Source organism: Archocentrus centrarchus, chromosome 17 (genome assembly GCF_007364275.1).
Source record: "Archocentrus centrarchus isolate MPI-CPG fArcCen1 chromosome 17, fArcCen1, whole genome shotgun sequence".
Lineage (NCBI taxonomy): Eukaryota > Metazoa > Chordata > Actinopteri > Cichliformes > Cichlidae > Archocentrus > Archocentrus centrarchus.
Window position 1 is genome coordinate 24,721,928 of NC_044362.1, and position 15,134 is coordinate 24,737,061.

General features: G+C 38.3%; 4 protein-coding genes across 7 annotated transcripts; 3 read left to right on the forward strand and 1 right to left on the reverse strand.

Moving 5' to 3' along the window:
* The first annotated feature begins 11 nt into the window (after window positions 1-11).
* Window positions 12-3,972, forward strand: tmem59 (transmembrane protein 59). Of its 2 annotated transcripts, none has more exons than XM_030752338.1 (8): window positions 12-246; window positions 487-592; window positions 820-914; window positions 1,343-1,495; window positions 1,663-1,705; window positions 1,857-1,980; window positions 2,106-2,223; window positions 3,234-3,972. In XM_030752338.1, exons 1-8 carry the CDS (start codon window positions 91-93, stop codon window positions 3,381-3,383), a joined length of 945 nt encoding a protein of 314 aa, XP_030608198.1. In that variant the 5' UTR covers window positions 12-90; the 3' UTR covers window positions 3,384-3,972. The 2 variants fall into 2 exon arrangements, with proteins under 2 accessions (XP_030608198.1, XP_030608197.1); XM_030752337.1 differs by having other exon boundaries at window positions 15-246; window positions 1,633-1,705.
* A 1,299-nt stretch (window positions 3,973-5,271) lies between these two features.
* Window positions 5,272-8,936, reverse strand: lrrc42 (leucine rich repeat containing 42). 2 transcript variants are annotated; one of them, XM_030752375.1, is made up of 7 exons: window positions 8,322-8,936; window positions 8,101-8,232; window positions 7,908-8,026; window positions 7,696-7,781; window positions 7,502-7,615; window positions 5,845-5,929; window positions 5,272-5,741 (listed from the first exon to the last, which is right to left on the reverse strand). In XM_030752375.1, exons 1-7 carry the CDS (start codon window positions 8,708-8,710, stop codon window positions 5,449-5,451), a joined length of 1,218 nt encoding a protein of 405 aa, XP_030608235.1. In that variant the 5' UTR covers window positions 8,711-8,936; the 3' UTR covers window positions 5,272-5,448. The 2 variants fall into 2 exon arrangements, with proteins under 2 accessions (XP_030608235.1, XP_030608234.1); XM_030752374.1 differs by having other exon boundaries at window positions 7,908-8,029.
* Window positions 8,937-9,167: 231 nt separating this feature from the next.
* yipf1 (Yip1 domain family, member 1) lies at window positions 9,168-12,919 on the forward strand. Of its 2 annotated transcripts, none has more exons than XM_030752019.1 (10): window positions 9,168-9,267; window positions 9,450-9,620; window positions 9,730-9,887; window positions 9,974-10,054; window positions 10,187-10,274; window positions 10,434-10,550; window positions 10,640-10,806; window positions 10,963-11,145; window positions 11,773-11,870; window positions 12,120-12,919. In XM_030752019.1, the coding sequence occupies exons 2-9, from the start codon at window positions 9,587-9,589 to the stop codon at window positions 11,848-11,850; spliced, it is 906 nt and encodes a 301-aa protein (XP_030607879.1). In that variant the 5' UTR covers window positions 9,168-9,267; window positions 9,450-9,586; the 3' UTR covers window positions 11,851-11,870; window positions 12,120-12,919. The 2 variants fall into 2 exon arrangements, with proteins under 2 accessions (XP_030607879.1, XP_030607881.1); XM_030752021.1 differs by having other exon boundaries at window positions 12,237-12,919.
* Window positions 12,920-14,267: 1,348 nt separating this feature from the next.
* Window positions 14,268-15,026, forward strand: LOC115795605 (uncharacterized). The gene has a single exon (XM_030751587.1). It carries the CDS (start codon window positions 14,268-14,270, stop codon window positions 15,024-15,026), a length of 759 nt encoding a protein of 252 aa, XP_030607447.1.
* The last annotated feature ends 108 nt before the right edge of the window (window positions 15,027-15,134 follow it).

Below are 15,134 nucleotides of genomic sequence, written 5' to 3' on the forward strand. Positions count from 1 at the left end.
CGCGCGAGGCAAAGTTCCCGCGAGAGCACAATCCGATTAAGGAGTACGAGGAAGAGGATCGACTTGTTTGTTTGGGTTTTGGCAGGTGAAATGGGGTCTCTTTCCTCAATTGTCTGCACATTGGGACTTTCTGTCCTGCTCGCGGCCACGTTAGTATCTTCAGATGTATTCGACAGCGTCTTGGGAAATACAGCGTCTTGCCATAAGTCATGTGAAATGACATACAGTTTGCACACCTATCCGCGGGTAAGTTGTTGTCTTGCTAAGGAAAATGACTGCTGCTACCATTAGCTAGCGTTTGCGTTTGATAAGTGGGCTAGCGTGTGTACTTGACTCTCTTGCAACGAATTATGTTTAGCAAATACTGTTTGTGAAGGACAACTTTTGAGTTGTGTTATAATCGAAAGTGCGTCATCTTTCAGCTGAATGTCTTTGTTTGTCGAGTCATTCAACTGGTCCTCTGGCTGGGTTTGTTTTGTTGTGCAGGAGGAGGAACTATATGCCTGTCAGAGAGGCTGCCGTCTGTTCTCCATTTGTCAGTTTGTCCGTGACAGCGAAGATTTAAATCAGACCAAAGCTGAGTGTGAATCAAGTAAGCTATACACCGACCTGTTTAATTCACGGCTGACCTGTTTAGGATAAGGATTGTTAACTAATTACCTGCAATACTCGCAACAACAACAATGCTACTCTTACAGTCAGCCCCCATCTTAATACATGCAGTTCTATGATGTGAGCTTGCTGTACGCTCGTCTTTGTTCATTGTCCATAATACAGTTTTACCATCTGTTATCTCTAACCGCTTTCAAACTTCTGCAGCCTGTCGCGAAGCCTACACCCAGTCTGATGAGCAGTATGCATGCAACCTGGGCTGTCAGAATCAGCTCCCCTTCGCTGAGCAGCGGCATGAGCAGGTATGAATGTGTATAACACGCACGCAGGATATCTCCACAAATATTTGAAAGGTCATTTTTTTTAATATACTAGATGGCTAGAATTTTTTTTAAAAAACAGACAAATATGAAAAGGAAAGAAGGTTTAGACTTGGAATTTGCTTATTGTTTCTCATAGTTAAAATAAAATTTAAGTACACTTAAATGCTGAGATTTAAAATGGCTGCATAACAAACAGGAAGTTGCTGTCATCATTTGTGGAACACTACTTTTAAATCTCTGCCACTTTAAAGAACATTTTAGCTTGTCATGTTGGTGTATTTTATGCATTTTTGTGCATAATTTCAAGCCGTTTTTACATGAAACACCATACAGTAGGGTTGGCTTCTAAAACTAATCCTGTATCCTTGGTGTGCAATATTATTTTATTTTATTAATTTTTTTTTCAGTTGGAGGGCATGATGCCTAGGATTCATCTTCTGTACCCCCTGACTCTGGTCAGAGGTTTCTGGGATGATGTAATGAGTCAGGCCCACAGCTTCATTACTTCCACATGGACTTTCTACCTCCAGGCTGATGATGGCAAAGTTGTCATTTTTCAGGTACAGCATGAGTTAAAGAAAACTAGGCCATCTAATCTAACATCCGTATGCAAAACTACACAGGTCACCCTGTTATTATGCAAATGTAATGTTTTAATAAATTGACTTATTCCAGAATAATTGTCTTATGTTAACAGACTGAACCAGAAATTAAATTTTTCTCCCAGTTGGAACTAGAAAGAGATGTTAAAGAGGAACCACAGAGGAACTGTAAGACCTCATTCTTTTTTCTTTGTTTTGTTTTGGTTTTTTTTAAATGTGATTTAAAGGATAAAAGTGTTTTTGGTCTCCTCATGGAGTGTTAGCTGTTGAAGACAAACCTCATTGAATATCTTTCTGATTTTGATTTCTCATTTTCAAGTTGCTGGACTGAGCAACCCCGTATATAAAGACTACCAACGCACTTTAATCCAGGAAAGGGACAGAGACATGACCAGGGACCACATCTATAATGATGACTACAATCTCTTCAGCTGTCTCTCAAGGTTGGTTAGCACATTTCTGTCTGCATTGTCAAGTTCTGTTACTTAGTATAGCGTGGCATTAATGGCACTGAGGCTCTAGTCTTGGTGCCGTCACACAACCTTGATGCTTGTACTTTTCTCCTCAGGAATCCTTGGCTACCAGGTTGGATCCTTACAACAACTCTGATCCTGTCCGTGTTTGTCCTGATCTGGATCTGCTGTGCCACTGTGGCAACTGCTGTGGATCAGTATGTACCTGCTGAGGTATGATTTGTGTTCTTTGTTTTTTTTGTTTTGTTTTGTTTTTAATGGATTCATAGCATTTTGTTTAGCATACAAGTGTAATCTGGGCATTTCTGGTATATGCAAATTCAAATACTGTAGTTCTGTTCTTTTTTTTTTTTTTCTTTTTAACAACTTATAGATGATTTTTAAATAGATAATTGCTTAAATAAGAAAAGTTAAATAAGAAACTCAATTCCATTTCTCATTTGTACAGTTATTAAGATACAGCTACTAGGTGATCAGCATAACTTGGCACAAAGGCTGGAAATCCCAACCTTGCTCAAAATCAGTCAACCAGTACCTCTAAAACCGGGATTCTCAAAGTGTGCCCTACCAGAGCCCACCATGGAATGCACAAATGTACATTTAATTCATCCATAGTTGATGTCATTATGATATAGAATCACAGAATAATACCAAAGGACCATTTCTTTAATTCCAACTCTTCTATATGCCATGTATATGTGTTGGTCCTCTGTGGATTCTATGAGGAGCTTTGTGGACCATTGTCCACAGATTGCAGCTGTGTGCTGTCACCAGGGGGCAGTGTTAAAATATTTTGAACTGGCATTCAGGTTGTTTGTACAGTTGTGCTCCTTAAGCTCAGACTCTGCTGCAGAGAATGCAGAAATCATAACAAACAAATGGCTTCATTATGGTGAAGAGAAGGCTGCCTATAAAACAGGTTTTTAAAAAAAGTGATTGAATGAAATGAAAGGAATACCAACAAAAATACCACTCAAAGGACACCTTACAAATAATGTGTGTGCATTTTCGTGTGTTGAAGCAGTTACTTTCTGGAGAGTCATTTTGCCATTTTTGATTTATGCATGGAATAAACAAGATGCAATCTGTAAGCTTTGTGGGCAGAAATTAGTTTTTAAAGGATCCTTAACTGCAAAGAAGCTAATTATATTTCTTTCTTTTTTTTTTTTTTTTTTTTTTAAATCCTTCAATTCTTTTTTTTTTTTTGTTGTTGTTTCTTTCAGAAATTAAGCATCTATGGAGACAGTGAATACATTAAAGAAAAGAAACTGATCCCATATCCAGCATCCTCCCTGCTGATCATCACCTCCAAAGGGCCAGAGGAAGCTGGACCACTCCCCTCCAAAGTGAACCTGGGCCAGTCTAACATCTAAAAGCCAAAGCTCTACAACAAAAGGGATATCCTCCTTTATGTATAATCTCTAATTGATTTTTACCTTCTGGCTTAAGACCTGTACTGCTTGTAAGTCTTAAGTCTCTACTTTGAGAACCTTTTTGTTTTTTTTTGTTTTTTAATTGCCTCCTGTCCATTTGAAGCTTTTAAAGTACGAGTGATAGTTTTTTCTGTATATTGGTATAATTGTGGCATTATAGTACAGTGACGGCAGTACAAGTCCAAAAGATTTTGTGGGGGGGTTTATTGCAATTTTGATGTGTGCATTAGGTTCCCGTTGGTGTGCTTACTTTATTGAATGTTTAAAGGAACTCTTTGTGACTTGAAGTGATGGCGAACTTCTTCGAAACCCTCAACTTTTGATAAAATCGGTTGTGGTGATGCTGCAGACCTGCCCTGCTTGGTTTTTGTTTCTAATGAGGTGATATCCTGTTGATATTGAATTTTACAGTAAAATTTTCAGCTCTTAATCTAAATTGATTAGTGATGGTACAAACAGTAAGTTCTTCCTGCTTAACTGTTGTCTCTTCTCATCATGAGTTGAATTAAATACACAAGAGTGAAGCTATTGTCATTGTCTGAGTTTTTTTTTTTTTTTTTTTTTTTTAAACAATTATATTAACATTGGGGCATATTGGTTTAAAATAATATATAGGATGGAGTCAAAGGACTCCCGCTCAGTGCTGTCACTAGATTTTTTTATTTTAATGTCCATTATGTTGTAGTACAGTATGTTAAAGTTTAACTGCAGTGGTCTCATTTGCCTCTCCTACATTGTAGTGGGCACAATGCTGCTTTTGTTTTTTGTGCGTTTGATCACTTACTGCTACACACACTGCTTTTTGAACTAGCTCTGTAACAACTCTTTGAGGCAATACTGAGAATAGCTCTGGCTTCCTGTGTTAATGTTTTATTTCTGATCTCTGCTATGAGGTTAAAAATTGTATGATGGGCTGTGTGTAATGCAGTGAATCGTCACACAAATTGCTTACAACTGTAAAAAAAACAGGTTTTAGCTTGGAATGTAAAAACATACTTTAGAGTTTTCCCTGTTTTGTAACTTTACTGTTGGACCCCCCCAACCAATTTTCTAGCTACCTGATGTTCTAAGCATTCTCTGAAATAACTGTCAGTAAAATGAGTTCAATTACATAACTGTGCTCTAAACTGACACATCAGAAATGAAGCAATTAAGTAGTGAATATAAGAAATTCATGACTAAATTTATCTGTTGCTTCTGCTCTGTGCAATGTGTACAGTTTTTCTACATTGAAAAATGACCTGGCCTCCAGGGTTTGTGTGTGATAATTTGATTTTAGGGGGATACAGCACAGACTTTACACATCAAACTCTGTTTACATGTCTAGGGCACTATTTCTGCAGTTATGTGGGGAAAAAAAAAAAAAAAAAAGTTGTACAAAACCTTTTGTGGCATTAGAGAGATGTGTGCAACATCAGTATAAATTTCCTCAAGTGATTTAAGTTGAAGCAGCACCAGCCTGGCACGGAGTTCCAAGTTTGAAAATGAAAAAAGACTCCAGGGTTGCTGAATTTGAAAGAAGTAGGTTTCCCAGACCTGTAAAGCCTGTTCATCATCTCTGCATAAAGCCTGAAGTCATCACCCTCTACTGCCATAACAAACCAGAACCTCTGAGTTGAGTTGCACTGTGGAAAGTCTAGAGTTCTTACAAGGAAACATGAGCAAAAATCTCTTCCAAACACATCCCCAAGATTAGGCAAGTATAAATAAAACACTATACTATGTATTGTATATATAATATACAATATTATAAATCTAGGTCAGGCTCAGGACAATAGTCCACCTTATCCTGTCTTAAACACTGTTTTCATGCATTAAAACAACCAGAAAGAACAAAAACAAAAACTTTATTGTTTAAAATATGTGAACCGAATCCCAGAATTTTTTGCAGTTCAGTGTAAACCATGTTGGAAATCATCGATTCCCTTGAGTCTAAATGCATCCTGTTTATTGACATGCTTACGCTGCTCTTCAGCCTGTGTGGCATTTTACTCGGATACATGCCTTAATAGCTGTTCAACAAGTCAACGTCCTCTGCAGTAAGAGCTGGTGAGGGCAAATGTTTTCTCGGAGGGCTCTGATTTAAAGTGTCACATGTTTCTGACTGGAGCTTCCTTTTTTTGATGCCATGGTAGAGGGTCTGTACATCATTATTTGCTACGGAGAAAATCTGCCTCTCTCTTCTGTCACTGTTTGCAGGTCTATAGAAATGCAGCCTCTCACTCTTTGCCTCTTCCACACACTTGTGAGCCAGGGGTGTTGCATTCAGTATTTCTCTGACAAACTTCTGCCTGCCAACTATAGAGAAAAAAAAATTAAATCATGGCAAATAATTTTGCCCCTTTTTTCTTTTTTTTTCTTTTTAAAATGGGCCATTTCAGTGTAAAAATAATGATCTTACAAAAGCGAAGTGCTGATATTCTTGATTCTTCAACTTTCTTCTGTTTTGGCATTTGTGAGCTATTCATTTCCCACTGGTTTACAACCTGAAAATACACCAAGCATTACTTCACGACTCTGCCTACTTCAAAGGAAACAAGTACACTTGTGGTCAGAAGTTTACCATGACATCCATGACCATGATGAGTGTTTGTAATGTGGGGGTTTTAATGATTTCTTTGAACTGTTCTTTTTCCAGGGTGGAATGACTGCACAGCATACATCTTTAATGACTTAAAAAACAAAACAAAACAAGAACTGTGGGTGCACAAGTTTGAATTTTTGGGGGATTTTCTCAAATCCACACAGGGTCATAAGTATACAGATAGGCTCAAATCTATATATTCACTCATTTAAGTCTTTTAATATGTGATGCTGAAGGTTCTGTCTTATCTTGACAAGGCCAAGGCCCATTAACTTCTCGTTAGTGATCTTGGCTGAATGGTAGTTTCTCTTTGCCAGCATGAAAAGGATTTGTTTGACAGCATTCATTGGACTGGCCAGTACTCAGAACAACGAGAAAGTCCAAGGAACTCAGTGAATATCTAAGAAGGAGAATTGTAGATTTACACTAGTTGTGAAGGTCACTTGGAGCCATTTCTAAACAACTGCAGATTCCAAGATTATCAGTTCAAACAACTGTATGCAAGTACGAGTTATTTGGCTGTGTCACCACTTTGCCAAAGTCTAGAAGAAGACCTGAACTGTCACCCTCAGCTGAGAGCAAACTAATTAAGATTTTCAGGAACAACCCAGGAACCACCAAGGCTCAAGCCTGCCATGAACTGGAAACTGCTGGAATACCAGCATCACTGTCCACAGTGAAGAGTTTTACATCACCATGGACTGAGAAGGTGCCGACCAAGAAAGAACTCCCTGCTCCAAAATCAACACCGTTAAGCTCAACTAAAATTTGCATTTGGCTTGTTTTATGGTCAGACGAGACAAAGATTGAGCTAAAGGTAGAGCTTTAAACCTAAGAACACTGCACTAATTGTCAAGCATGGTGGTTGTAGGATCATGCTCTGGGGCTGCTTTGCAACCAGTAGTACTGGTGCATTGCACAAACTGGATGGAATAATAAAGGAGGAGGACTATGACCGAATTCTTTAATTTCACCTCAAATCAACAGCTAGACCGCTGAAACTTGGACATAATTGGGTGTTCCCACAGGACTATGATCCCAATCAAAATTGGTTTTGGAATGGACAAAGTAGGCTAACATTAAGCTTCTGGAATGGCCTTTCCAAAGCCCTGACCTCAACCCTACTGACTGTGGCAGATGCTACTAAAAGCATCTAATCAAAGTGCAACTTGCTAGAGGACATTTAACTAAATATTAGTGGGGGTGTATGTATGTATTTGAGCCTGTATGTATGCTTATGACACTGTCTCAATTAGAGAAAATCCATCATAATTTCAAACTTGTGTACCCAATTCTTGTTTGTTAAAGTCATTAAAGATGTATGCTGTACAATCACTCCACCCAGGAAACAGTTCAAAAAATCATTAAACATCCAAAATTACCATGATATTCATGGCCATGATGAGTGGATGTCAATTTTTAAAAATAACCATATAGTTCTATCAATTGTTAATCAACGTCTATACATATTTACCTGCTCAGCCCAACCTTCTGTTTTACATCTTGAGTGATCAAAGGTATCCAGGGGTTTCTCAGAATAACTCAACCCCAACAGTTTCCATATGGTTGTCTTCAATCCTGTGCCAAGCTAAAGGTACACATTACATTTAGATGTCAGTATAACAATGAGCCATAGCTAAGTGTTACACACAACTGTTGATGTTATACCTTCAAACTGGTCCCAGATACATCAAGGTTTGCAAGTTTTGGGAGGCACGTGAGGTATCCGAGAGCCCTCTCTGAGATATTGTTGTCTGGATAAGACAGAGAACAGCTGATCAACAATTGCATATTTGAGCTTTTGGATGCTTTAAATCTGGAGGAAATAGTATTTGTGCCACCAACACTATATGGACTCAAGTAATAGTTTGCTAACTAACAGGAAACATCCAGAAGCTGAAGGCAGTCCAGTCCCTTGTGCATCATTCGGATAGGTGCTGTCAGTCGTTGCAGGCCAGCATCGGACAGGCTGTTACTGCCGATGAAAAGCTGAATCAGGCTGCTAAAGTGGAAAGAAGCATTAGTAACAGCTTTTTGTAAATGTTCCATATCATTTCTTTGGGAATGTAATACCTTGCCAATGAGGTTGATGTTAGATGTTGGAAAAGCTCATGATTGTCACCCAGTTTGCAGCCAAACAAATCCAGAGACTTCAAACTATGAAATGTTTTTATTTCATTCATCCGCTCATGCAGGAGCGGAAACCTGCAAAAATGAAAAAGGGATAACGAATGTCAGCTGTCTGTGGCAAAGAAATCCAAGAAGCAGGTTGTTTAGATGGCAGCCTGACTCACCTGTTTCGTAAACACAGTGATCCAAGCACCATGTCTCCATATGCATCACTGAATAATTGAAGGGCTTTTGAAGAAATGTCTGGGTTTAAAAATACACGAGTCTCCTCAGCTGCTACAAAAAGTTTATCACCTATCTGCTCAGGGAAGCCAACCAGGGAGTCCACATGGTGAATGTTTTCAACTACAAACAACAAAGTGATGTCAAAGAGAGATTTTGTGGTGTATCGCAGACTTCCCTCTTCATTGTAGGTAAATATAAAATGCTCTTTTCTGGGCACAAACGGATTTGTCCTTCTGCATGATAACGCTGGCTTTGGCTGTGCCAGGACTATGTCACTGACACGACGAAGGCTGCCTCTTTCCCGGACATAAATGGTGCCATTGTCCATAGTAAGGTCGCACTTTGATGACTGCACGTTCAGTCAGCAAAAATCCGAAGTTCTCACTAGCTAGCTGTTAAATAGTGTCATTTCCTTAGCTAAAACCTAGATGAAAGCACACCCGAAGTCTGCAGTTGGACTCTTTTACTACTTTTTAGTTTTTTTCTCACAATAGTTCACATTTTACGCCATTTGTTTTACTACTTGTATGCATTATGACAAATATTCCGGGTTTCCTACGGTAGCCCAGAGTGCAAGTAATTCGCGGTTTTGCCTGCTCACTTCAAAGTAAAAGTTCGCTAATAGTGAATGCTTGTTTCAAGAGCTCAGTGTACCAAAAAGTTACTATAAATGGCAAGATTTTAACATGAAAAGCGTGTACATACATCATAATTAACTTCTCCTGATATCATCCAAAATAGTTTAAATAAAAATAAGTGCAAACGCTTATTTTGAAAATGTTTAGGGAAAGGTCCTGTTTACATGCGTGGTATATCCTCCTCCCAGAAGAGTCAACGTAGACGACAGAAATTAAATGATTTTTATGGTTTCGGAAGGATAATTTGGTAATTATACACTGTCCAAAGATGGTAACGGAAACATATTTAAACAAGGCCGATATTATTTCAGTTTTTTTCCCCGACTTAGTATACAATTAATGTCAAAGTAGTAGTTGACGAGCTGTCAAGTGAGAACTTGGTAGCTAACCCAGCTAACTCATAGTTTCTTTTTCCTTTATTGATTATAGTGTGCAACGTCTTAAACATACAGGAAAGGTGGAAAAGTTGTGGTTCTTCATATCTTCCTGAAGTTAAGTTATAGCTCTTGTGCGACAATAACTTGCCGATAAGTTTGAGACAGACCTCGCTGTCTGAATTTTTGTAAATGGCGTCGACAAATGATCCATTTGAATTTCAGGGTGAGTATCAATCCTCCAGTGTTCTGCAAATTAAGTTACTTATTTGTCATTATGAAATCTTTAAACCCATTCATCCCATTTCTTCCCTTCATCCATGTCAATTAACTAGAATTTGAAGAAGCTGACAATCTGTTGGGAGCCAACAGAGATTCAACTACCATCAGCATCGAGGATATAAATGTGAGGCCCCAGCAGCAAAGCAGCGCTACTGGTTTTTCTCCAGAAGCTGATGCTGAGGACTCACTTGCCAGTGATGACAAGGCAGAGGTTAGTACAAGCCTAAGTTTAGCTGTCGATTAAATATATTTTGTCACCTTTCAAAATTAAATTTTCACCAAATTCTTGAATTAAAGCTTCTCTCTGGGCAAAAGAAAAGTCCCCCTTTCTGGTCTTTTGAGTATTACCAAAGGTTCTTCGACATTGAGACCCAACATGTAAGTTTTTTTTTCTATTTCATCTACTAACTTTTTTTTTTTTTTTTTTTGTAGTAGTAGTTGTGAAGTCCTTCAGAGCAAATGTAGGTTTCATTAGCTTCGATACTTCGTGTTTTCTAACATTTCTTTCAGGTAAAGCAAAGGATCATTGGATCAATGCTGCCATGGCCCGGAAAGAACTTTATTCATGTTTACCTCCGTAAAAATCCTGATCTCTATGGTTAGCTCCTCAAAGTTTTAACATTTATGTCTCAACATTAGCTGTGTTGTTCTTCTATGTTGTGCTCTATTTGTAAATGTTGTTTCAAAAGATCCAAATGGGCAAACACATTAAATTTCTGTGTGTGTGTGTGTGTGTGTGTGATATTTGTGCTTTCAGGACCATTCTGGATTTGCACCACTCTCATCTTTGCCACTGCCATAAGTGGAAACATGTCCAACTTTTTGGTGCATAGGGGCAAACCTAACTTTAAGTATACCCCAGAGTTTCAGAAAGGTCAGTACTTGCTTTGTGCAGACTTGCATGAAATACGGGAGGGAACCATCCATTTCACTCTGTGTCTTCTGATTCTTTGTATCTTCCAGTGACTATAGCTGCAACAGTAATCTACAGCTATGCTTGGTTGGTGCCTCTTGCCCTCTGGGGTTTTCTGCTATGGAGAAACAATAAGATCGTGAACTTAGTGTCATATGCCTTTATGGAGATTGTCTGTGTGTACGGATATTCGCTTTCAATTTACATACCTGCAGTGGTAAGATTTGTTTTTTTGTTTATTTTGAAATAGTAGTAGTAACAAATGAAGAACTATACTGAATTTAAAGCCTTGATATAACTTTCATAAAAGCAGATGTATATTTAATTACATAATTTGCTGGTTTTCATTGTCATTTTTTTTTTTTTTTTAAAGGTTCTTTGGATTCTCCCATTTGAATGGCTGAGTTGGTTTACCATTGTGGTGGCACTCTGCCTCTCTGGCTCAGTACTAGTTATGACTTTCTGGCCTGCAGTCAGAGATGACCACCCCAGAGTTATCATTGCATTCCTGTCAGCAATTGTGTTGCTCAACATCCTGCTGGCTGTGTTTTGTAAGGTAATTGTAGTTGCTTGTGATATTTAATTACAAAATAAAGGGATGGCACACTGCTAATCCAGCTGGTTCATATTGCCTGTGCATCTTGGTTTAGATAACAGTGATTGACTCTTTCTCGTTTATCTTCAGTGATCTCAGCATGGCCAAGCTTTGAACCCACTTCTCCACTCCTTTCACAGACCACGTCACATTACACTGATATTTTTGCATTTATCTCCCTGTGAGCTTCTAGGAAACAAATATACCTTATAGTGTCAAGTTAGCTCCCTCTGGGCAGATGCTTTTCAGCGGAAACTGTGACCACATTATTAAGTGGTGTGAGAAAGGGCTGCTAGTGAACTTCCTACCATGAATACTTGCCAGTCCTCAGGGGTATCATATACCTCAACCACATTCATGTAATTAGTCTACAAAGTAAGCCATGTCTGAAGGCTCACCGAGATTAATGGTTTCCAGTAATGCTGTGTTCTCTTCTGCATCATTGAACATTTGCTTCACAGTTACTCACAGTCTGTCTTCTGTTCTTGGTTGATTATCAGTTTTTCACAACATATCTTTGTCCTGTCCATGCTTTTTTGTACAAGTTCTTTGACACCTTTCTTTACTTATTTGGATTTTCTTTTGCAGACCTACTTTTTTAGCAAACCTGAACCAGAACCAGTAGTTGACATGTCTCCTGCAACTGCAGCACCATTGAAGACATGAAAGACTTGCATTGACTGGAGGTAGCAATATTGAACACAGAAGCTTTTTAAACTGTATTCTGTATTCCTATTGTACAGACACACTGAATATATATATATATATATATATATATATATATATATATATATATATATATATATATATATATATATATATATATATATATAACACACACACACACACACACACACACACACTCTTTGTGGTTTATGTTCACGGTTAATTGTATGTTTACACTCAGTGGTGTCTGCATTATTCGTTCATTTTAGGAGTTTTGGCTCAAGCTTTCATCTTTGTGACCTGCTAAGGCCGAACATCTGACCAGGACTTCCTGTACATGATTTTGCCGTGCCAAAGCAAGTGTTATCCTTTTATTTGAATTGCAGGTTCTCGGGTTGCCTTATTGGAGAGAATCAAGTTGCTGTGGTGATGAAGTCATTCAACGTCTGAATTTCACCTGCACTTGTACATCCTGACTTAACACCTTAATCCCCTGTGTGTGTGTCTGTGTGTGTGTGTGTGTGTGTGTGTGTGTGTGTCTGTGTGTCTATGTGTGTGTGTGTGTGTGTTTCAAATGTGGGACATCTAATAATGAACAATAGTTGTAAGGGTGTGGGTTTTGTTTATTTTTTTCTACTTGGGTCGGGTTCTGAACTTCATTCATATAAATGGAGTGTGATTTTAAAAAAGCACAAAGGATATATTTTAGTATGATTTTATACCTCATCGTTCTTACTTTTTAAATATTATTATATTTCATAAATGGTGGTGGCGTCAATGGAATGTATTTTTATCTATCTACAATGAGAAATGGATCATTTACATACAGAATTTTCTGTGTAAACAACTATACATGTTGGTAAGTTAACCAGGGATTAATGTTATTACACGTGGAGCTGTTGAATGTTACCCTTATGTTCCTTTAAGTGCCCTCAACTAATGCCAAGTAGTCATGTAACTATTTTTGTCATTAATTTGTCCTTATTATGATAAACTGCTTTTGATTGGATGTATAGAATTCAGTGATTCATGGAGAAAAATAAAACATGTTTATTGTGGGATATATTTTATTTGCATGTCATTGTTAGAACAGTTTTCAATTTATAGTCTATCCCACACTTTAACACAAACTGATCGCACTGAATTTGTTTCTTTATATTATATAAAATAAGTTGTTGTCTAATTGTTTGTCATGACAGCAGAAAATTGATATTTATCCATCCATCCCAGCTTTCACAGGGCAAAAATTAATATTGATGTCTTTAGTATACATATAAGGCTGTTAATATTTGTTCTAAACAACTTAAAACCTAGTCAAACAAAAAGAATTTACTAAATGATTTTTCTTGGCTCCTCTGTTATATGTAAAAACAATATCCCTACTTAGAACGTCCCAATAAAATTCAGTCTGTATATTTGCATTGGATGAATGCTTAAAATACTTTTAATGAATCTTAATTTTAGGCAGCACAGCCTTAAGTCACCCCGGCTCCCACACCGCCATGTAACGGGATTTATTTCCATCAGTTTGTAACTACTGTAGAGTTTGCCAGTACATGTCAACAGTTGGGCATTTTAAATATTTAAAGGAGAGTAACTAATAGGTATAACTTGAACATTTCAAAGAGATTGTCTAACTTTAAAAGTGAGCTGCTGCTACCGTTTTCCAGTTCATCCATCTAAGCTGCCACGTGGTCGAGCAAACAGATAAAATCTACTGTGTCACCGTTTGGATTCACAGATCACCCGCAGTGGAAAATGTCACAGTATATATCCAAAGCTGACCACATCCAGACAATAGATCCGCATTGCCCTCCTCAGTACTATGGGGAACAGAGCTTTCTTCCGCTCTGCTCCCCAGCTATTGAACTCTCTCCCACCAGACATTTGCAATATTGACACACTTCATATCTTCAAATCACGACTCAAAACTTACCTGTTCAAAATTTCATACTCACTTTAGTTCCTTTGGTCATTTTAGTTTCTTGTTTGTGTTTTTTTGTGATTTGTCTTGTCTTCACCCCTGTAAAGTGTCCTTGGGTGTCATGAAAGGTGCTTATAAATAAAATGTATTATTATTATTATTAAGACTATGTATTTCCATAGAGAAAAGTATTTTGATTAACAAAACAGAAAAAAAGTGTCACTTGAACCTTTGTCAAAGGGATGGTGGTTTCCTAATTAATGGTCATTCAAGCCCCAGCTTTGAGTTACACAGGAGCTGCCTGTCAAATAGGTAACACTGTTGGAGGAATGTCACCTGCATCAGTGTTGCGAGTCCAGACGGCCGGTCGTGCTTGTGCAGAGCAAGACACAAGGATTCAATCTGCTATTTGTTTTTTTTGGAACTTTCTTTTTTGATTTTTTTTTTAATATAGTTATATACACATATTGTGACTTGAATACCTTTCCATAGGATGGCCACTTCAAATAGCAAAGGTGAAAAAGTGTCCAAATTTGAGACACTGAAACTTCTGGAGAAATGCAGGAAGGAAAGAGATGATGCCATGCACAGAGAAAGTGTTGTCAGAGAGAAGCTCAGACAGTACGAGTCAAGGATGCGTTCAACTGAGGCCATGAAGCAGAAACTGAAGACCTTGGCTGTGGATAACAAGGAGCTGAGGAAACAGGTGAAGGCTCTTCGTACTGAAATTGGACTTGAGTGCAGCCCTAAGTTCAGCGGAAAGACCACCAAGGACATAATCGGTGACTTGCATGAAAAGGAACGTGAGTGCAACTCCCTGGTGGAAAAGGCTGGAAAACTGAATCTGACCATTGATGGCTTGACATCAGAGTTGGCAAATACAGTCACCTCTAAGACCCTTTTAGAGGATCAAGTGCAGTCATTACAGCAAAATCTCAAGGACATGACAAATAATCAACGCCGTCTGCTTAAGTTGTGGGAAGACAAGAAGTCCCAGAGGGAACAGCTTGCCCTCCCTGCAATTACCCAGAAACCTGGACAGAAACCATCCATCCATAAAGCAGTTCAAACTGACATGTCCATCAGTCCCACACAAAAGCTTCCAGTCGCTGCTTTCGAGATCAAGCCATTTTTACGGGATGGTGACAAAAATACTGTTTTGGATAAACACACCTTCCCATCTTATGGAAACGGCTATAGTCACGAAAAGAAAGCTTTCATGCATGATGAAACTAAAGGAATTCAGAATTGACCTCACTGACAGTCACTCACTCACTGCACTTGATGGCAACTAATTGACTAAGAGTAAAACGAGACACAATTTCAACGCTGATTTATGTCCTGTCTCGCCACCTTGTGT

Excerpts from the sequence above, each read along its gene's own strand:
- LOC115795605 (XM_030751587.1), top strand. The coding sequence starts at position 14,268 with ATGGCCACTTCAAATAGCAAAGGTGAAAAAGTGTCCAAATTTGAGACA.
- tmem59 (XM_030752337.1), top strand. The coding sequence starts at position 91 with ATGGGGTCTCTTTCCTCAATTGTCTGCACATTGGGACTTTCTGTCCTG. Across the intron at positions 593-819 it reads CAAAGCTGAGTGTGAATCAA|CCTGTCGCGAAGCCTACACC; the intron begins GTAAGCTATACA and ends AAACTTCTGCAG. Across the intron at positions 2,224-3,233 it reads ATCAGTATGTACCTGCTGAG|AAATTAAGCATCTATGGAGA; the intron begins GTATGATTTGTG and ends TGTTTCTTTCAG.
- lrrc42 (XM_030752374.1), bottom strand. The coding sequence starts at position 8,710 with ATGGACAATGGCACCATTTATGTCCGGGAAAGAGGCAGCCTTCGTCGT. Across the intron at positions 7,616-7,695 it reads TATCTGGGACCAGTTTGAAG|CTTGGCACAGGATTGAAGAC; the intron begins GTATAACATCAA and ends GTGTACCTTTAG. Across the intron at positions 5,930-7,501 it reads CAGAAGGTTGGGCTGAGCAG|GTTGTAAACCAGTGGGAAAT; the intron begins GTAAATATGTAT and ends GTGTATTTTCAG.
- yipf1 (XM_030752019.1), top strand. The coding sequence starts at position 9,587 with ATGGCGTCGACAAATGATCCATTTGAATTTCAGG. Across the intron at positions 10,275-10,433 it reads TAAAAATCCTGATCTCTATG|GACCATTCTGGATTTGCACC; the intron begins GTTAGCTCCTCA and ends TTGTGCTTTCAG. Across the intron at positions 10,807-10,962 it reads CAATTTACATACCTGCAGTG|GTTCTTTGGATTCTCCCATT; the intron begins GTAAGATTTGTT and ends TTTTTTTTAAAG.